The sequence below is a fragment of the Bufo gargarizans genome, chromosome 1 (genome assembly GCF_014858855.1).
Source record: "Bufo gargarizans isolate SCDJY-AF-19 chromosome 1, ASM1485885v1, whole genome shotgun sequence".
Taxonomy (NCBI): domain Eukaryota; kingdom Metazoa; phylum Chordata; class Amphibia; order Anura; family Bufonidae; genus Bufo; species Bufo gargarizans.
In genome coordinates, this window is record NC_058080.1 from 56,347,011 (window position 1) to 56,369,347 (window position 22,337).

A 22,337-nucleotide genomic window follows, 5' to 3' on the forward strand; every position below is an offset into this window, starting at 1 on the left:
AGCAAGAGAAGGTTGGGCATGTGAAGAACATTTCTTCCTCCTGCGCAATACAAGTAATAACACTTGATGGGACAGGAGCAAGCAGAGGTGGATGACTGTCTGCGCAGGACGAGTCCAGCAGACGATGCGACCACAAACCAGCAGCAAAGCAAGGGTTAGGAAGAAGGGTGACAAAGCATACCGTAAGGGTAAAATGTCGTAAGTGTCCTACCCCCTTAAGGCTGGTTTCACACGGGCGTTGCGGATTGGGGCTGGATGCGTTCAGGGTGCGTTCAGTGAAACTCGCACTATTTTGAAAGCAAGTTCAGTCAGTTTTGTCTGCGATTGCGTTTAGTTGTTCAGTTGTTTTTCCGCGCGGGTGCAATGCGTTTTAATGCGTTTTTCACGCGCGTGATAAAAAACTGAATGTTTACAAACATCATCTCTTAGCAACCATCAGTGAAAAACGCATTGCATCCGCACTTGCTTGCGGATGCAATGCATTATTCACGCAGCCCCATTTACTTCTATGGGGCCAGGGCTGCGTGAAAAACGCAGAATATAGAACATGCTGCGATTTTCACGCAACGCAGAACTGATGCGTGAAAAACAATGCTCATGTGCACAGTCCCATTGAAATGAACGGGTCAGGATTCAGTGCGGGCGCAATGCGTTCACGTCACGCATTGCACCCGCGCGGGAATCACGCTCGTGTGAAAGGGACCTAACAGGGTGTGGATGTGATAATAATAAAATCCCATCCACCTGCATCAGTGTGCAGCGTGCTACCTGACCACAAGGGAGGCAGCCGGTGAGCCAGCCTCCGTCTGTAGCGCTGCCTCTTCCTCTCCGGTTACCATAGCAGAGTTGAGTTGTTTAGGTGCAGCACCTACCGTGGTATCCAGTTACAAGCACAGCCGGCTAAATACAATCCTCTTCTTCCACAGGACAGCGCTCCCTTAATTCCAGACCCCGCAAGCATTGTGCCGACTCCTGACCCCTTCCTGCTGCCGTCTGATGTGGGGGCAATCGTCGAAGTGCTTAAATACAGCCAAAAGGACATGGACGCAGCTATAGAGCGAGTCCGGCTGGAGGTAAGCGACCACGGGTGACTTGCAGCTGAGGTCTCTCCTGTATATTCTGGAAGAGGCAGCCAGATCAGATTTGTGAAATATATTTTATACCATTTTTCTTTAATGTGTTTATTTTTTTTATTTTGCATTTTCCTCTTATGTTTTATAGCAAAGGGTTCAAAAACTGCACAGAATTTTTGGATTACCATGGCTTTTCCTTTGCAGAAACTATATGTATCTATACAACCGTTTAGATTTTGTAAACTGACGGAGGGGGTCTTGCGTTTTGTTTGTGTAAAATTAAAAATTGCATTTAAATCTATTCCTTTAAGTTGACACCTGGGTCATGCTGGTTTATTAAGACACTTGTAAGGGTAGAGAACCTTCTGGAAAACTGCAAAAAGGGTTGCCTAGGATAGGGCGGAAACGCTGGATTTTTTTATTTAAATGGCGCCACCACTGTCCTCAGGTCGTGTCTGGTATTGCAGCTCTTGTACCTTCAAGTGACTGTGTATTGAGTGGAGCTGCAGTACCACACACAACCTGTGGACAAGTGTGGCATGGTTTTTTGAATAAGACAGCTTTGTTTCTAGTCCTCAGCAACCCTCTGTCTAGGGGACCAAGATTGCCAGGCTGTGTAGAAGGCAGTTTTTGTCTGTCCCATAGAAGTGAATGGAACTCTGGTCACACAAGGAACTTTGATATCCCAATTCTGATTGGTAGGGGTCGCAGCGATCCCCTCAGTGATCATACATTTATCACCTATACTGTGGGTAAGTGATAAATGATTGTGCCTCCTTTACTGGCTTGATTCCTTTTTCCATCACCTTATACACTGCTCGTTTCCAGGGGTTATGACCACCCTGCAATCCAGCAGGGTGGCCGTAATGCACATTATAGGAGAAAGTGCCGCCCTTTCTGGTGGCTGGGAGCACACATGCGCAGCAGCTCATGTCCCGGCCACTTTGTATCTGCGCTGTAGCGGTGGTCATAACCCCTGGATACAAACCCGCTAATTTGTCTACTAGGCCTTGTAGTGCCTAGGACCATGTTGAAAAAGAAAATGGCTATTATGAGAGTACTATACCAGGCAAGGAAGTGCATAGCATTTCATTGGATAGATGAGTTGGCCCCCACTAGCCAAGAAGTAGTGAGTAGGGTGCACGCACTTGTTAAATTGGAGGAATATGTTTACCTGAAAAGGGATTCGAAGAAGAAATTTGAAGCAATTTGGTCCTTGTGGATCTCTCATTATGAGCTGTCTTAGATGTGGCTGTAAACTTTGACTGGAGTGCCGGACATGAAGGATGTTGATGCGTGTGAATGGTGAGATGTTAGATGGTGATTGTCTGAATGCTTGTGCCGAAACGTTATGTGAGGACTATGGAACTTCATGAAGTTGTATGCCCTGCCTCAGAAGATTGGACGGTGATACCTTCAGAAGACATCGCAAACGCTATGGACCATACCTGACTTCTTCTAAGTGACTGTGCTTTGGGAAGGGGGGGAGGGATGGAGGGAGGGGGGGGGGTGTTATGGTTTTGTATTTGTATAATACACTTACCTGTAAAATCAAAATTATCTGATCAAAAAAAAATAACCCCTGGATACAAGCAGTGTATAATGTGTTGGGGAAAAAATGACTCTAGCCAGCCAAGGAGGCAATATGGACAATCGCATTACATTAGTAAGTGCCTTGTATTGGCTTTCTCTACATGAGTGCTTTTTGCCGAAGTGACGCAACCTCTCTAATTATTGTGCTGCAGACACGACCCCGTTAAGATTTTTAATTGCAGTAATGGTAACAAATCTGTGTGAACATAGCCTTATCAGTTCACGTATAGATTACTATGGACTGTGTCTGTATATGTAAACCTGGCCAGGAACCATGTGCGGGGAATGCCTTTCTGTATAGCCGGGAGGTTCTGGTCCCGTACACGGGAGCGTCTCCTGGCATGCAATGTTGGTTACAATGCTCGCTCTACGTATTTACCGAATGTATAATTTTCTTCCCACTAATTTAGGTACGAGAAAAAGAGCTGGAGGTTTTGGAGTGGAAAAATAAACATGAGAAGCTTTACTTGGAATATATCGAAATGGGGTAAGTTTGGGATAAGGAGGACTAACAGGAATTGTCTGAGAATGTACATCTGATTCAGCCTATAGAAGCTTCCGAGTGAATAAAGGGGGCCACCGAACCTAAAGGGAAAGCTCACACAGGGGTTTTTATTTTTGCTCTGAACGAAATCCACCCTGTGGGTTTCACTCGTTGCAATGGATGGCTTTCTGCAACAGGTGGGGTGTGCTGTGGATTTTCAGATATACTGATAATGGCAGGACGCACGCATCTCTAAGGGACTTTCAGATCTCCCTGTACAAGCGCTTTGTCTCCAGCAGTACCATAGCTTGGAAAGTAGAGGCAGACCTGCATGTCATCCCCTGAAGACGCAGAGTACACGGCGAAACATGTAGGGATGCAGGATTAAAGGGTTTCTACCACCAGATTTGGTCCTATTTAGCTGACTGACACTAGCGATGTGCTAGTGTCAGCAGTCCATAACTGTTCTTACTCATCTGTCTGCTGCCGCTCACCTTAAAAACGTACTTTTATAGGAATGCTAATGACCCTCTAGGTCCTATGTGGGCGTCATTAGCACCTAGAGGGCTCCGTTCACTAACCATTTCAGCCGCCCATCGTGTCCCTCCAGCCCGCCCCGCTCCTGTTGATTGACGTAAAACTTCTCAGTATCTCGTACCAATTCCTGCGCTAGTGTCAGTCAGCTAAATAGGACCAAATCTGGTGGTAGAAACGCTTTAATGGTTTTAGTTCAGGGATGGTCAGGCAGGGACCCACGAGTGGGAAATTACAATCGGACAGTACAAGATTCGGTGCTCGTTTATGACACAAAGGGTGTCTTATCCCTTGATAAGTCTGATACAGAGACGTATATTATAACAAGTTTGATCCCGAATCCTGACCTCCCTGAAGAATTTTAATTTTATGAGTTCCGGAGTGATAAGTGTGTTACAAAGAGATTAAATAAAGATGTTGTTTTATGTCTACTAATCAGAGAGGCTGCAATAGTTACGCTTGGGTCCAACGGACCAATTAACTCGTCAGTAATAATAAATACAGCGTCGCAACCTCCTGAGGGGTCATTTGTTTTGATGTTAAAATAGTGTGCCTGTCTGTCACCATTCAAACAAAGGCCATTGTTCTTGTGAACAGCGAGGGTCCTGCTGCCGGGGCACACACTGGATCAGACACTTGTGGCAAACTATAAAGCTTGGAATGTGTATAAAGTTATAGAAGCCCAATTACCTAGTCCCCTCCACTGAGGGTCCCGTCCCTGCTGCTTCCAGTCCCCTCTGGACCATATCGGCTCATCTGCTGTCACGTGCACCTGGCAGTAAGGACCATTTATTAAGCTGTTTGCCGTCATCAGATGAGCTACAATTTAGGAGGAGTGCAGTTTTCAATAATTATGGGGGCATTAATTAAAGAGGTATTCCCATCTCAGACAATGGGGGCATATCACTAGGATATGCCCCCATTGTCTGATAGGTGCGGGTCCTACTGCTGGGACTCACACCTATAAAAAGAACGGAGCGGGGAGAGCTGTTGTTGGATGACCCCTGGGGTCTGCCCACCACCAAGCGCTGCTCCCATAGAAGTGAATGGTAGCGTACCGCGCATGCGCGGCTCAGGTTCCTACTCATTTCTATAGGGCCAAGCTCTCGGCTATTTTTGGCAGCCCGCAAGAAATGAATGGAGGGCGACTGCGCATGCACAGTGTGCCCTCCTTCACTTGCGGGACCCCGTTCTCGATATAGGTGTGGGTCTCAGTGGTGGGACCTGCACTTATCAGACAATGGGGCCCTATCCTAGCGATATGCCCCCATTGTCTGAGATGGGAAAAACCCCTTTAAGTGAAATCTATGCTAGCTCAAGTAGGTTTTATGTTACTCTTCTGGCAAATTCTAATAAATGTGAAGAGTGCGAAATAAAAGGAGAGGCGGAAGTAGTAAAACAGGACTTTCACAAAAATCTGCATGGAGTTTGTATGTTCTCCCTGTTTTTGCCTGGGTTTCTTCCGGGTTCTCAGATTTTCCTCCCACGCTCCACATACTGATGGAGACCGCAGATAGTGAGCCCCATTGTGGACAGTGTCTGTAACGCGGAATATATAAGTGCATAAAATAAATTACAGTGCCCATTCATATCAATGGGTTTACTGTGTAATGCAGGGCAGTATCTTCAGAGAGACCCGCTTTGTAACAGCTCTGCTCTCAGATCAAGGCAACCTCAATTAGTCATGCCTGGAGATGAGCACATCGACTTCTTTACTTGTGGAGGGCTGTCCCCGTTTCCCTGTTGGTAAAGAAGCGCCCACCTGCCGCTAGATGGACTGGACGTCTATACCGGCCCTGACCATTTCCTGCCTGCGCTGCTGCTCCAATTAGCAGAGCTAGGGCAGAAGGCCATGCTTCAGAGCAGGCGCTCCTTACCCGGAAGTGTAACTGTGGCCAGGTCGGTCTAGGAGCAAGCAACCTCACACTGCAGGGCTGGCTCCATGTGCGGTTTTAATCTTGTATGTGTATAAGCAGTAATCGCTGCCTCCTTAACCGTTTTGCGTTCTCAAATTTCAGGAAAATTATTGCAGAGTTTGAGAGCACCATCACACAAATTTTGGGTAAGTATATGATGAATTCTCCCCTCTTTGTGCAGCAGTATAAGCTCTTCTGTAATGGAACAATATTGTTTTGGGATAGACCATTTCTTTAGAACTGGAGTAACCCCAGAGTCCAGACCCCCACCATAAATGGTCTTGTAGATGGTCCATCAGTTGAATGAAAACCCTGGGCCACCTCTTTAGTGGAGTCCAGGTGCATGTTTCCCTGTGCCATCTGATGGGATCCTGTGGTCCCTGGAGCTGAAGAGCATGGCGCCTGGAGGAGATAACACTGCCAGCCTTGTATTATTGCAGTACTCCCTACGCCATATGTTCAGTACACGGTTTTCTCCTTTACTAGTTACCCCTTTTAGGTCTTTTACATCCTGTAGCTTTAGAGAAGCTTTAACCAGTTGAAGTAATGTCTCGTCTCTTCTAAAGAGGATTCACAAAGACAGAAGGAACAGGGCAAATTAGAGCTGCAGAAAGTGATCCATGAGAAGCAGCAGGTGCAGATGGACTTTAACTCTATGGAGCAATCCTTCTCCGATCTCTTCAAAAGGTTTGAAAAGCAGAAGGATATCCTGGATGGATATCGCAAGGTAAGGAGGAGCTGTAGTTGTGGCTAGGTGATCGTTAACATGAACTGCTGGTTACTTTCTCTTCACTCACCCCCCAAGAGACAATGGGCTTCCAATGTAAAATGATTGCAGCAAGTAAGGCTACTTTCACACCCGTGTTTGGTGCGGATCCGTTCAGATAAGGGTACTTTCACACTGGCGTTATTCTTTTCCGGCACTGAGTTCCGTCCTAGGGGCTCTATACCGGAAAATAACTGATCAGGCATATCCCCATGCATTCTGAATGGAGAGAAATCCGTTCAGGATGCATCAGGATGTCTTCAGTTCAGTCTTTTTGACTGATCAGGCAAAAGATAACTGCAGCATGCTACGGTTTTATCTCCGGCCAAAAAAAAAACCTGAAGACTTGCCTGAACGCCGGATCCAGCATTATTTTTATTTTTTCCATAGGAATGTATTGGTGCTGGATCCGGCATTTAAAATACCGGAATGCCAGATCCGTCCTTCCAGTATGCGCAGCCTGTTTAAAATGTGAAGAAAAATAATACGGGTCCGTATGACAAATGGACAGACGGATCCATTCTTGCAATGCATTTTTAAGACTGTTCAGCATCCTGATCAGTCTTAAAATGCAATCAGGTGGCATGCGTTTTGCTGCATCCGGCAGGTAGTTCCGGCGACGGATCTGCCTGCCGGATTCCTCTGCCGCAAGTGTGAAAGTAGCCTAATGCAACCGTCTGCATCCGTTCATAACAGATCCGTTTGTTTTCTTTAACATAGCCAAGACGGATCCGTTTTCTATTGTGCCAGATTGTCATAGAAAACGGATCCGTCCCCACTGACTTGCATTGTGTCCCAGGACGGATCAGTTTGGCTCAGTTTCGTCAGACGGACAGCAAAACGCTACAGGCAGTGTTTTGGTGTCCGCCTCCAAAGCAGAATGGAGACGGAATGGAGGCAAACTAATGCGTGTTGAGCGGATCCTTCTCCAGTCAGAATGCATTAGGGCAAAACTGATCCGTTTTGGACCGCTTGTGAGAGCCCTGTTTTTTCCATTTTAGAATGAAGAGGCTTTGAAGAAATGCGTTGAAGATTATCTTGTAAGGATAAAGAGAGAGGAGCAGCGTTATCAGGCCCTTAAGGCCCATGCGGAGGAGAAGCTGAACTGGTATGTTCCATCAGCCTAAAATATGGCCAGCTTTCTTCACTTTCACATTGTCTATATAATATATTTATAGATTTTGCTGTAGTGGGATAGGATTGTGATCTTGCATCCATGATCGGAGTCTGTTTTTCACCCTTGTTCCTGATTATCAAAGGGCTAACGAAGAGATTGCTCAAGTACGAAACAAAGCCAAATCCGAAGTGACCGCGCTACAGGCCACGTTACGTAAAGAGCAGATGAAGACACAGTCACTAGAACGCAACCTAGAACAAAAGGTCAGTCGTTTCTGGGGTTGTAAGTTATAGCATGTCTCATATTACAAAAATCTCTAGTGATCTAGACCAAAAGCAGATGTGGAGACACATTTTTAGGCTTTAATCTAAAACTTAACACTGGTTACTGCTGGTCATGGCGCCCTCTACTGGTCATATTTGGACAATGCAGCTTTGCAGGAATTTGTGGTAGTGCACAACCTTCTGCTCTTCAGCAGGTAAACTACAAGTTGCCAGATGAAATAAATGCTGCAGTCTGCCATGACATGCTGGGACTTGCAGGAGAGGGTAGTGGGGAGGCTTCCCCGATCTGCTGTGATTGGTTCTAATTAAAGGGGGTTTTGTGGTGAGACATGGCGGCGTCCTTTTTGTGCACCCACAAGCACCACAGTTGCCCTTCCCAAAAGTGTTTTCTCACTCTGTACATTTATGGCATATCCTTATCCCTTAACCCTTCTTCCAGTTGGAAGTGGGGCTCCACCTAGGGCTGCAGTAAACGATTATTTTAGTAATCGAGTATTCTATTGCTTTTTTAATTTTTTACGAGTAATAAGAAAAAATTAATTAATACGGTTTTCCTTTATAAAAACTCATAAGGCTCCCTGCCCTTTTTGGACTCCAGTGGCATCTGGCAGGGTTCCCGTATTTTTATTTGTTTTCTATTTTTAAGCTGCGTGGAATAATGCAGGAGAATCATCCAGCAAAAAATGTATATTGTGCAGTATATTTCCATTTTGTGTGTTAATTTGGTGGAAATGAAGCCATAGTTCTGAGGCATTTAGCTTGTTAAATCTCCCGCCGGTAGTGGCTGTCCCTAAAATGGTGGCACAACCGGATCAGGGGAGGTGGGCACTCCAGAAAGTTTCCAAGGCTTCCATTCTTTTTAATGCCATGTGACTGCGGGTATTGTCACTCCCAGAGGCTGTTCTATAGAAGACTGAGTAATGGAGATCCAAACAATCGGTCTATTAACCCTTTATCCGAAGTCTATTTCATTCATTTTTTTTTATTTTTTTTTTCAGACAAAAGAAAACGACGAATTGACGAAAATCTGTGATGACTTGATTTTAAAGATGGAGAAGATCTGATCTGCTGCCATAGCACTTTGTATATTTTTAGTTGTATCACTGTTTGTCTCTTTATATGTTTTGTATGGGCTAATAAATAGAACATTAATTTAACTTATTAAGGTTTGTCTCTCAATGTTGTGTAAGCCAGGGGTGCACAACCTTTTTTGGTCTGGGGGCTGCATTGTCACATCGCTCTGTTTCGAGGGGCCGCAAATTTAAAAAAATTTTGATCGGCGCTCATCTGCCTATTACACAAGCCAGTGCAAAGTGACTGGGAAGGAGTGATCGCTGCCACACTCGTGCTGCAGATAATCGGACATCTTTCATCCTGATAAAATATGCAAATCGTCCGACAAATTAGCAATTCCTTGTTTATCAACTGATTAGCTGTACAATTATACCGGCCAGATAAGATATCAGAGCTCCTATGAACACTTGTTCCCAGTAATTGTCCCAAATATTGTGCTACAGCATGGCCCCTGAAACCGAAGAGTTATACTTACCTGCTCCCTGCCGCTCCGGTCCTTCAAACTGCCCCCGCTGTTTACACCTGGCAGTGCATGGACATGGTCATACACCACTCCAGCCAATGACTGGCTTAGGCGGTGATGTGGCCACAAGCAGCGTGTCACTGCTGAAGCCAGTCATTGACTGGAGCCAGGGTCGTAGCTATAGGGGGTGCAGAGGTAGCAGTCGCTACTGGGCCCAGGAGCATGAGGGGGCCCGAAGACCCTTGGGTCACATCCAAAAACACTGGCATTATAGAAAGTGCATGCTGGTCACTTTCTCCAGTCCAACTGTCCAAACAGAACCAGGGCAGGCTAGTATACTGGGACGAGTGAGATGGTGCCTGGGATGGATGGATCCGATCCAGTTTAATCAACCAACCTACCAGTAACCAGTTGATTTTAAACTGGATTGTGATCCATCCCAGTCTGGTAGGTTGGTTGATTAAACTGGATCGGATCCATCCCAGGCACAATCTCACCCGTGCCTGTGGTGTACTAGCCCGCCCTGGTTCTGTTTGGAGTCAGTTGGACTGGAGAAATGTGCATTTGGGGGGGGGGGTGGAGGATGGAAAGTGTGCTGCCATGATGAAGGGGGGGGGGGGGGTGGAATAATGTGACGCGAAGGGGGTCATGACGTGACATGGAGGGGGAGAAATTTGACATTGAGGCCCGGGGGGCATCATTGGGGGCACTTTTTACTGGCACATTATTAGGTTGCACTATGGGGGCACTTTTTTTTCTGGCACATTATTGGGGGGCATCTATGAAGGCACTTACTACTGGCACATTATTAGGTGGCACTATGGGGGCACTTGCTGGCACATTATTGGTGGGCACTTTTGGGGCATCTACTGGGGCTACAAAGAAGTGGTATGTTATATGGAGGGCTCTGTACAGTGGCATTTTATACTGGGACACATGGTGGGTACTATGGGGGAGAGGAATACTATGGGGTCATCTACGGAGGGCACTAAGAGGGTATTTTATGCTTGCAAAATTATTTATGGAGGACACTGAGGGCATCTACTGGGGCACTATATAGAGGCATTTAATACTGGCACATTATGGGGGGCACTAGGAGGAAGGGGGGAGAGGAGCACTATGCAGCATTTACTGGGGGCACTATATAGGGGTATTTTAGACTGGTACATTATGGGAACATTAGGCAGTGTCACGCATCTGTGCGTCATCTCGCGAGATGACGCGCACAGCCGGCCCGCGCATGTGCATCGCGGGCCGGCAAAAGTTAAAGGAGTGTTACATCATCAGCCTGCCAGCCAACTGGGGGCATTACTTGCTGACTTAAACATCCCGTATTGTAAACAAATGCAAGTGTCATTGGGGGGGCCTTATTGTTTTCCGCCCCATTTCGCCTAGAACCGGCCCTGGGGGTTAGGTTAAGAATTTGGCATGAGGGGGTGCCCTTTCAATGTTTGCCTCAGGCAGCAGGAAGAATACGTGCTCCCTTGCCAACAAGCACTGAGGGACGGTGGGCCCAAGCTGAACTCTTGCACCAGGGCCCATGAGCTTTTAGCTACGCCCCTGACTGGAGCCATGCAAGTGACCATGGCCATGCACTGTCAGGTGTAAACAGAGCAGGAACCGGAAGATGGGGGCAGCGCAGAGGACCAGAGCGGAGTGGAGCAGGTATAAACTTTCTTTCAGAGGCCATGCTGCAGGAACTTGTTAAAAAATCATTTTTTGCCAGAAAAGTCGCGACATTTTCCTTCCATCCTGCCTCCTGTTTATAAATCAGCGTTTTCCTTCACTGCAGAGGACGGAGCTCACTGGTTATTATCATCTCATGCCAATCCAGTTATAGGCGCCCTGCAGTAACCAGTAAGCACATTACCTTGCTAGTGGGGAAGGCGCCTATTGGTTAACGCTTGAATGACCAGGCCTTAATGACCAGATCTTTTTGATTTAGCGCACCTGGTGGTTCAAATGGTTGTAACTATCTTATTTGTTGGACTACCCCAAAAAATTTGCAACAACTTTTATTTGGGGGAAACTGTACAAAACCTTTTTAAAAAAAATTCTATTTTTATTTTTCTTCTTCTTCAAACTATAGCTCCTTATTCTTTAACCGCCTAACGCAGGATCGCGGTCCGGAGGCGGCTGTCTGAGGCAGTGTCACGCATCTATGCGTCATCTCGCGAGATGACGCTCACAGCCGGCCCGCGCATGCGTATCGCCGGCCCGCAAAAGTTAAAGGAGTGTTACATCATCAGCCTGCCAGCCAATGATCATCGCTGGCAGGCTGATGATTTAAAAAAAAACGAATCACAAGCCATATAACACCTTATATTTATAAATATAAGGTGTTAAATGGCTTCTCTGCTCCTCTGCTGGTCCGTTGGTCCCAGCAGAGGAGCAGACATCAGTGAGTACACCAAACAGCACACTTAGCCCCCGGATCACCCCAATCAACCCCTTGATCGCCCCTGTCAATCACCTAGTGAAAGGGGGAAAAAAGTGATCAGTGTAAACTGTCACATTTTTTTTTTTTTTCACTGGTATTGACTGATAGGTTTTAGGATAGTTTAGGCCCCTTGGTTAGGTAGTTTAGCGATTTGTTTAGTGCCCACCGCACCGCAGTCACTGATTCGCGTATCGCTAATCAGCATTTGTACTTTTATAGTATCTGTAAGTGATCAAAACTGATCAGTCAGATCTGATCGGTCGCCCACACGTGCGTTCGCCCACGCCCGCCCCGCCGCAGTGACAAATTTTTTTTAATCACTGCACAATCACTTTACAAGCGCTGCAGCGATAAAAAAAAATCAGTTTTGATATTTTTATCAATCGCAGCGGCCTCCGGTACTTCGCTAGCCTCCCATTTGTAAGACAGGCTTGCTTTTTTTCTTGGGTAGTCTCAGGAAATACCCCCTAAATTTAGTTGTCCAAATGTCAAACGGGGGGTATTCTTCTGAAGAGGCCTACAGGCTTCTGACCCAGTCGGATGAGGAATGGGAACCCTCATCTGATGAATCCAGCGGGTCAGAATACGAACCTGTAGAAAGCAGTGGCTCTCTGACCCAAAGTTCGGATGAGGAGGTTGAGGTCCCTGATACCACCAGGCATACCCAGCCCCGTGTTGCTACACCACAGGTTGCGCAGGATCCGCTTCAAGAGCAGCAGAGTGGGGCTGGCGCTGTCGTATTACGTGGTGAGGCATACACAAGCAGTGCAGCCCATCCTGGACCTAGTACCAGCACTGCCGTACAACATGGTGAAGTGGCGAGCACCAGAAGGGCAGTTGAAGGTGGCACGTGCAATAGTTACCCCATCGCAGCCACCGCACAGACAGGCCCGTAGAGTCCCTGAGGTGCTGGCAAACCCTGATTGGCAGTCCCCAACTTCAGCCGCACCATTAGTTCCCCCTTTCACTGCCCAGTCTGGAGTTCGGGTTGAGACAGCTTAGATCGGTTCGGCACTGGGACTTTTTGAGCTGTTCTTGACTGCGGAGCTCTTGGACATAGTCGTGGCAGAAACAAATCGGTATGCCACTCAATTTATAGCCGCCAACCCGGGAAGCTTTTATGCCCAGCCTTTCCAGTGGAAACCCGTCCAAGTTTCCGAATTAAAAAATTTTCTGGGCCTTCTCCTCAACATGGGTCTAACCAAAAAGCATGAATTGCGGTCATATTGGTCCACGGACCCAATTCATCACATGCCCATGTTCTCTGCTGCCATGTCCAGGGCACGATTTGAGGCCATCCTGCACTTTATAAACGTCCAGCAATAAAGATACCAAAGTTAAACCGAATCAGGGTATTAGTGTGTAAAACAATCAGTCCAGCAAGAGTACCCTGTTAGATCAAGAGATAACTAAATTTAATAAGAAATGTGAAAATATACATATATCTTCATCCTGCACTTTAGCAAAAACACTACCTGCCGTCCCAGAGGCCACCCAGCTTTTGACCGGCTCCACAAAATTCGGCCCCTCATAGACCACTTCAACAACAAATTTGCAGATTTGTATACCCCTGAGCAAAACATCTGCGTAGACGAGTCCCTTATACATTTTACCGGGTGCCTTGGCTTCAAACAATACATCCCAAGCAAGCGCGCCAGGTATGGGGTCAAATTGTATAAGCTCTGTGAAAGGGCCACAGGCTATACCCACAAATTTCGCATCTATGAGGGTAAATATCAGACCCTGGAGCCGGTTGGTTGCCCTGACTACCTGGGGAGCAGTGGGAAGACAGTCTGGGACTTGGTGTCACCCTTATTTGGCAAGGGGTACCATCTTTATGTGGACAATTTCTACACAAGTGTGCCCCTCTTCAGGCATTTCCCCCAACGGCTCGTTACCACCCGTCTTGCAAGGGGGGAGAGGCCTGCCTTGTGTAATGAAGAACTGCTTGCGGTGAAATGGAGAGACAAGCGTGACGTTTACATGCTCTCCTCCATTCACGCAGACACGACAATACAAATTGAACGAGCAACCAGTGTCATTGAAAAGCCCCTCTGTGTCCACGACTATAATGTTGGCTCCTTATTTAGTTTCCTGACGCACCAGACGCTAGTAAAAGAAGGTGTCTGTATATTTAATTCAATTGGCTCTGTATAATTTTGTTCTCTACAGTAAGGCTGGGAGAACACTATCCTTCCTCAAATTTCAGGAAGAGATCATCGAGAACCTCCTGTATCCAGGAGGTTCCATGGCCCCATCCACCAGTGTAGTTAGCCGTCTACACGAGCGACATTTCCCCAATGTCGTTCCTGGTACCTCAACCCAACAGTCACCCCGAAAAAGATGTTGGGCCAGATTTATCATTACTCTGACAGCTCACTCCACTTTCACATATGGCTAAAGTCAGTTTTAGCCAAGTCAGATTTATGATTGGCCCTTTAATACTGTAATAAATGTGGTTTGACGGTAGCAGTTTATCCGTCAGTAAGCAGCTTTACAAAAGTCGCACATCTTTACGAAAAAGTCGCACGTTTTTATGAAAAAGTCGCATGTTCTATTAAAAAGTCTCATAAGATAAGCATGGTCCTCACTGGAGTGAAATTGCGACTTTTTTGCGACTTTTTAAATAGTCCCAATAGTAAATCTGTCTAGAGATTAATTTATATAAGAAAACACGCCCACTTTCAGAAAACTGGCGAGCATAGTGCAGAGCAGAAAAAAGTCGCAAATTTGTGCGCAGTTTTAGCGTTTGGGACTTTTTTGGGACTTTTTCACTCCATTATTCTGACCTGAGCTAATGATAAATCTGGCCCGTTGTGTCTGTAGCAGGAGTGGAATAAGGCGTGACACCCGCTATTTCTGTCCTGACTGCCCTGACCACCCTGCCCTATGCTTAGGGGAGTGTTTCCGGAAGTACCACACACAGGTACACTTAGCATAGGGATCACATCTCACAGGACAGGCACACAGGGCTATTAGGGCCCATTCACACACAGCTGCTGCAAACCTCTCCTTTCACCTGGGACAAAGTGCATAATGTACTTCGCCACATCTTTGGGCGCTTTGCGCTTTGCACATTGTCCCATGGGGCAGGAGAGGTTTGTCCTATAAAGGTTAAAAAAATATAAAAATCACCAGTAAGCAAAAAAGTTAACGTTTTGTTCAAAAAGTTAAATAAAGTTTATATGTTCCGTTCAAATGTTATTATAAAGTTAATAAATTTATTGCGTTGCGGCCTGGTTTTTTCTTTTTTGTTTAGTTTTTTTTACCTTCCAGGTGGACCAACCGATCGACCAGCTGCAGCAATGATGTGCATTCTGACAGAAGCATTGCGCTGCTGTCAGATTACACACAAGTCGGTGTATGCGGCGCTGCAAGACGAGATTTCTCCTCTGCAGTAAAAGATACGTTTGCCGAGGCATATGAGCTGAGGAGGCGGCGGTGTTCATATGCTTTGGCAAACACTTTGTATATAAAAAAAAAATTAAAAAAATCCCCGCAATAATTTATTCATCCACATCGATTGATGTGAATGGAGAAATCGGGTTTGCCAGGGCATACGAGCTAAGTGGGTATGGATGTTGGGCGGAGCTCCTATGTCCTGGCAGACGCCTTTCCCCTCCTTTTTTTTTTTTTGGGCAGAGATTTTTTCATCCACATTGATCGATGCGAATGAAGAAATCTGTGCCGTTCATTTTTTTTTTCAGCCCAGAGGCTGAACGGAAAAAGAAAATCTCATTACCCGTATGCTCAATATAAGGAGAATAGCAGAAACTCCTAATGCTGGCCATACTGTAATGATTGCGGAGACCCTCAAATGCCAGGGCAGTACAAACACCCCACAAATGACCCCATTTTGGAAAGAAGACACCCCAAGGTATTCGCTGAGGGGCATATTCAGTCCATGAAAGATTGAAATTTTTGTCCCAAGTTAGCGGAAAGGGAGACTTTGTGAGAAAAAACTAAAAAAAAAAATCAATTTCCGCTAACTTGTGCCAACATTTTTTTATTTTTTATATGAACTCGCCATGCCCCTCATTAAATACCTTGGGGTGTCTTCTTTCCAAAATGGGGTCACATGTGGGGTATTTATACTGCCCTGGCATTTTAGGGGCCCTAAAGCGTGAGAAGAAGTCTGGGATCCAAATGTCTAAAAATGCCCTCCCAAAAGGAATGTGGGCCCCTTTGCGCATCTAGGCTGCAAAAAAGTGTCACACATGTGGTATCGCTGTACTCAGGAGAAGTAGGGCAATGTGTTTTGAGGTGTCATTTTACATATACTCATGCTGATAAATATCTTGGTCAAATGCCAACTTTGTATAAGAAATTTGGAAAAGTTGTCTTTTGCCGAGATATTTCTCTCACCCAGCATGGGTATATGTAAAAAGACACCCCAAAACACATTGCCCAACTTCTCCTGAGTACGGCGATACCAATTGTGTGACACTTTTTGGCAGCCTAGGTGGGCAAAGGGGCCCACATTCCAAAGAGCACCTTTAGGATTTCACAGGGCATTTTTTACACATTTTGATTTCAAACTACTTCTCACGCATTAGGGCTCCTAAAATGCCAGGGCAGTATAACTACCCCACAAGTGACCCCATTTTCGAAAGAAGACACCCCAAGGTATACTGTGAGGGGCATGGCGAGTTCCTAGAATTTTTTATTTTTTGTCACAAGTTAGCGGAAAATTATGATATTTTTTTTTCTTCTTACAAAGTCTCATATTCCACTAACTTGTGACAAAAAATAAAAATGCCGAACTTCCTCAGTTGTCGAAGGAAATAGAGCCGCTGGTGAGCCTTCTTTATGATGGACGAGATGTTGGGACGCCAGGATAGGTCTTCAGAGATTGTCGTGCCTAGGAGGCGGGCACTGGGTACCCTTGCGACTTCAGATCCGTCTATATGGGTCGGGGGGGGGGGGGGGGACTACCCTTCCCTTCCCGAAGTCAACGACCAGCTCGACCGTCTTTGTGGCGTTTAGGACCAGGTTGTGCGCGCCGCACCAGTTGCTGATCCTGTCAATTTCCTTACGGTAGGCCTGCTCATCGCTGTCGCTAATCAGGCCCACAAGTGTGGTGTCATCAGCGAACTTGATGACTTTAACTGAGGCCTCCTCCGATCTGCACTCATTCGTGTACAGAGAGAACAGGAACGGCGATAGTACACATCCCTGAGGGGCGCCAGTGTTGGTGACCCTCGGTTTGGAGGTCAGATTGCCTAATCTGACGACCTGGGACCTGTTAGTGAGAAAGTCCATGATCCAATGTCGTAGTGTTGGATGGACATCAAGTGCTGTAAGGTTCCTCTGCAGGATGCTGGGGGGGGGGGGGGGGGTTGAGATCTTTGAGATCTTAAAGCAGGCGGGGACATGTCCCTCCTTAAGGGATCTCAAAGATTTGGGTGAGGGCCGGGGCCAGTTGGACTGAGCAATATTTCAGGCATGCAGGAGTGACACCATCGGGACCAGGGGCTTTACTCGCATTTAGCTTGGACAGCAGGGTGCGAACCGAGGTCACATTCACTGTAGGAGGATCAGCGAAGTCAGCAAGCGGGCCAGATAATGTGGTAGCTGGGACTGGGGTGCCCACTCTGGGGGGCATTGTACGAGTTACATCACCCTCGGTCGAGGTCTCGAATCTGCAGTAGAACCTGCCCAGCTCCTCTGCCAGCGCCTGACGAGGGGTGGTGAGCGCCGGGGGGGGGTTTGTAGTTGGTCGCGGACCTAAGGCCCTTCCAGACCGCACTCCGGTCGTTTGAGCGCAAGAAATAGTGGATGCGTTCCGCGTATGCCCGTTTCGCCGCACGCAGTTCCCGATTAAGGCAGTTTTTGGCCAGTCTGTATTCTAATTGATTACCGGATTTATGCACGGTCTCCTTGTGCCTGCGTAGTTGTTTGAGCTTGTTTGTGAACCACGGTTTGTCATTTGGGTAAATCGTGTAAGATCTTGAGGGGACACAGGAGTCTTCGCAGAAACCGATGTACGAGGAGACAACATCCGCCCAGGTGTCCAGGTCATTCTCTTCTAGGGCTCCCCAGTCTGTGCAGTCAAAACAGGCCTGTAGTTGTAGCTTGGCCTCCTCGAACCACACTCTGGAAGTTCTACGGATCGGTTTCGATGACTCTAGGCGACGTCTGTAGGAGGGGACCAGATGGACAAGGCAGTGGTCGGATGAGCCTAATGCGGCTCTCGGGACGGCTTTGTACGCTTTCCTTAGAGGCAGCGCTCCTCTGTTCCCGAGACACCCAGCGATCACGTGATCGCTGGGTCCACACTGCAGAGCGCTCATAGAGGAGAAGGCAGAAGTGCTAATAAAGCGCTTCTGTCTTCTCCTCGGCTTCCCTGCTCTCACTAATAACCGGGGACCCTTTCTGCTCCTGCTACAGTGCAGGAGCAAAACCTGTAATCCATCTGCTGTGCGGCGCTCTGTGCAGAAACACAGCTGATTGCAGGATCAGCTGTGTTTCTGCCCAGCAGGGCGGGGGCTGAAAACCATGGCTCAGGGGGCTGCAGGTTGTGCACCCCTGGTCTAAGCAAAGAGGCAGTGCTTGGGTTTGACTGAGGTTGGCCTTAAGTTAATGGGGGCAGAGTGCCTGTATCATGAATAAATGGCCAATTTAAAACCGCCATTAAAGTACAGCACTCATTGACGCAGGGTTTCTGCCGCAGTTTTTCAATGTGAGTGCTGTGGACCCGTTCAGTTTGGCCCCCAGCGAGCGGGCACCCAACGTGGTATTCATCGGCGTCATTCTGGACAATTTGCTAAGGAGAAACATGTCCTTTCTTGATGCACTTGTAGCTATGAGCAGAATGGATCTATGTACGGAACAGTTGGACACCACCTGAATCAATAAATAGATGTGATGCATCAGAGCCACACCAAACATACAAGAGAATAGAAAAAAACAAAGTGTAGCAGCACGACGGAAAAAGGGTAAATACCATTCCTTAATGTGGTGGTGCCAGCCGTGTTGGGAGTCAGTCCAGAGCTCCCCCAAACGTAGATACACTTGTGAAGAAACCGCAGCACTCTCTTGTCTTCAATATTCAAAGGTTTATTCACCAATACAAACACCATGTGATGTTTCAACCTGTGTGGTCTTTGTAAAGGTCGAAACGTTGCATTGTGTTTTGTATTGGTGAATAAACCTTTGAATATTGAAAACATACAAGAGAAGCATAAATATAAGCTTTATTGCATGATCACCATATACAAACAAGAGCAGGACATTAAAAATGATGTAAAACACACTAAAGGAGTGCCCTGTTGAGCACACTCCAGTCCCAATACACCCCCCCCCCCCCAACAATAAATAAGGGGTGAGCATATACACATCACTTACAAACAATAAATTAACTATAAGGTGTGAATTGAGAATATAACGGCTCAAAATCCCAAGGAATCAAAGCAAAAACAGACAGCAAAATAAAGAACACTAAATTTGGCACATAGGTACGTCAGGTGTCTGAGAAGGTTTTCATAAAGGTCTCTGTTTTCTAGGATGTACGGTTCTTGAGATTCCCAAAATTTGTATTTGTCAATAAAAAGTTGCATGTCCTTCAGTCTTCACCTCACAATATATATACAAACCGGATTCCCAAAAAGTTGGGACACTAAACAAATTGTGAATAAAAACTGAATGCAATGATGTGGAGATGGCAAATGGCAATATTTTATTTGTAATAGAACGTAGATGACAGATCAAACGTTTAATCCGAGTAAATGTATCATTTTAAAGGAAAAATACGTTGATTCAAAATTTCACGGTGTCAACAAATCCCCAAAAAGTTGGGACAAGTAGCAATAAGAGGCTGGAAAAAGTACATTTGAGCATAACGAAGAGCTGGATCACCAATTAACACTAATTAGGTCAATTAGCAACATGATTGGGTATAAAAAGAGCTTCTCAGAGTGGCAGTGTCTCTCAGAAGCCAAGATGGGTAGAGGATCACCAATTCCCACAATGTTGCGCAGAAAGATAGTGGCGCAATATCAGAAAGGTGTTACCCAGCGAAAAATTGCAAAGACTTTGCATCTATCATCATCAACTGTGCATAACATCATCCGAAGATTCAGAGAATCTGGAACAATCTCTGTGCGTAAGGGTCAAGGCTGTAAAACCATACTGGATGCCCGTGATCTCCGGGCCCTTAAACGACACTGCACCACAAACAGGAATGCTACTGTGAAGGAAATCACAGAATGGGCTCAGGAATACTTCCAGAAACCATTGTCAGTGAACACATCCGTGCCATCCGCCGTTGCCAGCTGAAACTCTACAGTGCAAAGAAGAAGCCATTTCTAAGCAAGATCCACAAGCTCAGGCGTTTTCACTGGGCCAGGGATCATTTAAAATGGATTGTGGCAAAATGGAAGACTGTTCTGTGGTCAGACGAGTCACGATTCGAAGTTCTTTTTGGAAATCTGGGACGCCATGTCACCCGGACCAAAGAGGACAAGGACAACCCAAGTTGTTATCAACGCTCAGTTCAGAAGCCTGCATCTCTGATGGTATGGGGTTGCATGAGTGCGTGTGGTATGGGCAGCTTGCATGTCTGGAAAGGCACCATCAATGCAGAAAAATATATTCAGGTTCTAGAACAACATATGCTTCCATCCAGACGTCATCTCTTTCAGGGAAGACCCTGCATTTTTCAACAAGATAATGCCAGACCACATTCTGCATCAATCACAACATCATGGCTGTGTAGGAGAAGGATCCGGGTACTGAAATGGCCAGTCTGCAGTCCAGATCTTTCACCTATAGAGAACATTTGGCGCATCGTAAAGAGGAAGGTGCAACAAAGAAGGCCCAAGACGATTGAACAGTTAGAGGCCTGTATTAGACAAGAATGGGAGAGCATTCCTATTTCTAAACTTGAGAAACTGGTCTCCTCGGTCCCCAGACGTCTGTTGAGTGTTGTAAGAAGAAGGGGAGATGCCACACAGTGGAGAAAATGGACTTGTCCCAACTTTTTGGGGATTTGTTGACACCATGAAATTCTGATTCAACATATTTCTCCCTTAAAATGGTACATTTTCTCAGTTTAAACTTTTGTTCCGTGATTTATGTTCTATTCTGAATAAAATATTAGAAGTTGGCACCTCCACATCATTGCATTCCGTTTTTATTCACGATTTGTATAGTGTCCCAACTTTTTTGGAATCCGGTTTGTATATATATATATATATATATACACACACACACACACACACACTCTTTTACACCAGGTTTCTATAACAACTCAGCCATTTTTCTGCACTGTTATAGGTCAGTGGGGCGCTGTGGAGTTCAGTAATGCGGGGCACTTAATAAAAGTGTGGAACTGCTGGGGGATAGAGGGCTACTAGCAATCTCCCCAACCCTTCATTGTATTTATCTTTGTGTGTCACGGTGCTCCTACCTGGGTACGGCTGAACCCCAGGCTTTGGCTTTGCTCGGTACTCTGCTGTACTGACAGGCTGGCTATATAACAGCTTCTTCTGTATGTTGCACTGGACTTTGTAGTCTGACTCTAGGTTATGCCAAGGAACTTTCCTCCTGGTTCCTGAGGATTCAAGCTTTGGCCTCCATGGCCTGCAGAACTTAAGGTGCTCTGGCTGGCTTGGGCACGTCTAGCAGAGACATGCCCCTGCACGCCCTTCCCCCTAGCTGGGGGTAAACTAGACTGACTAGAACTTCTGCCCCACCCTTCCTGCTGGAAATAGGGCTAGCCCACTTCTGCGCAGAGGGGGGTTAGAATGGAAAGCTCAATTCTACCTAATTACAGCTCTGCCATATTTGCAGCCACCTGCTGGTGAACCAGGTAAATTACATTTAATAAAACAGTTGCATAGAAATATTATTGCACCATATAAAAGACCTGGATAGAAATACACAGATGACATTCAGGTTAGCCCATTAGAGATAGTAGCAGGGTAAAGAAGTGTGGAAAGTGTTACACTTTCATTGTGGAAGTGTTCATCTCTGCATATTCAACTGTATCGCTGTTCTCAGGACAGTGATACAGTTGAATGCTGCGACAGAGCGATGTCTCCCTGCCCTGCCATTCTCTCTAATAGGATTTAGGCTATTAGAGGTGTGTAATCATCACCGAGCTGCCTAGAGCTCAGGGCACAGACTAGAAGAGGTCTGTGTCCTGCACCACATTTCTGACAGCAGAATGGAGGTAAGTATTTGAGTTTATTTTATTCGACAGCATGCTGTTGGGCCGCAATGGGAGAGGGTTATTATTTTGTAACTGGGGGAAGCACTATAGGGACATTGGGGGCTCTAAAAAGGGGAATTTTTGTGCTAGAAGACTTTATTAGGGGTCCACTATGGGGACATTCGTTCTACTGGGGGCACTAAAAGGGGGGTAATTTTTTGTACTGGCACATGTTATAAGGGAGCATGTTTTGTACTGGCACATATTAAGGGGTATTTTTTGTACTAGCACACATTGTAAGGGGGTATTTTTGTACAAGCACACTTTTTAGGGGGAATTATTGCTACTGGGTCATTATTGTTGGCTTTATTAATACTGGGGGACTGCGAGGAACATGATTACTAGTATAGGTGCAATGAGCCGGAACGGGGTACGCTGAC

The 22,337-nt window shown here is 46.3% G+C and overlaps 1 protein-coding gene across 2 annotated transcripts in view; it reads left to right on the top strand.

Moving 5' to 3' along the window:
* The window catches only part of TACC3 (transforming acidic coiled-coil containing protein 3), a 44,011-nt gene extending 35,083 nt beyond the window's left edge, over positions 1–8,928 (top strand). For both annotated transcript variants that reach the window (XM_044279276.1, XM_044279193.1), the window contains exons 10-16: positions 927–1,073; positions 3,077–3,153; positions 5,703–5,746; positions 6,167–6,327; positions 7,368–7,474; positions 7,626–7,746; positions 8,766–8,928. In XM_044279276.1, coding sequence (XP_044135211.1) covers positions 927–1,073; positions 3,077–3,153; positions 5,703–5,746; positions 6,167–6,327; positions 7,368–7,474; positions 7,626–7,746; positions 8,766–8,831 — 723 coding nt within the window. In that variant the 3' untranslated portion in view covers positions 8,832–8,928. The remainder of the gene's footprint in view (positions 1–926; positions 1,074–3,076; positions 3,154–5,702; positions 5,747–6,166; positions 6,328–7,367; positions 7,475–7,625; positions 7,747–8,765) is intronic.
* The last annotated feature ends 13,409 nt before the right edge of the window (positions 8,929–22,337 follow it).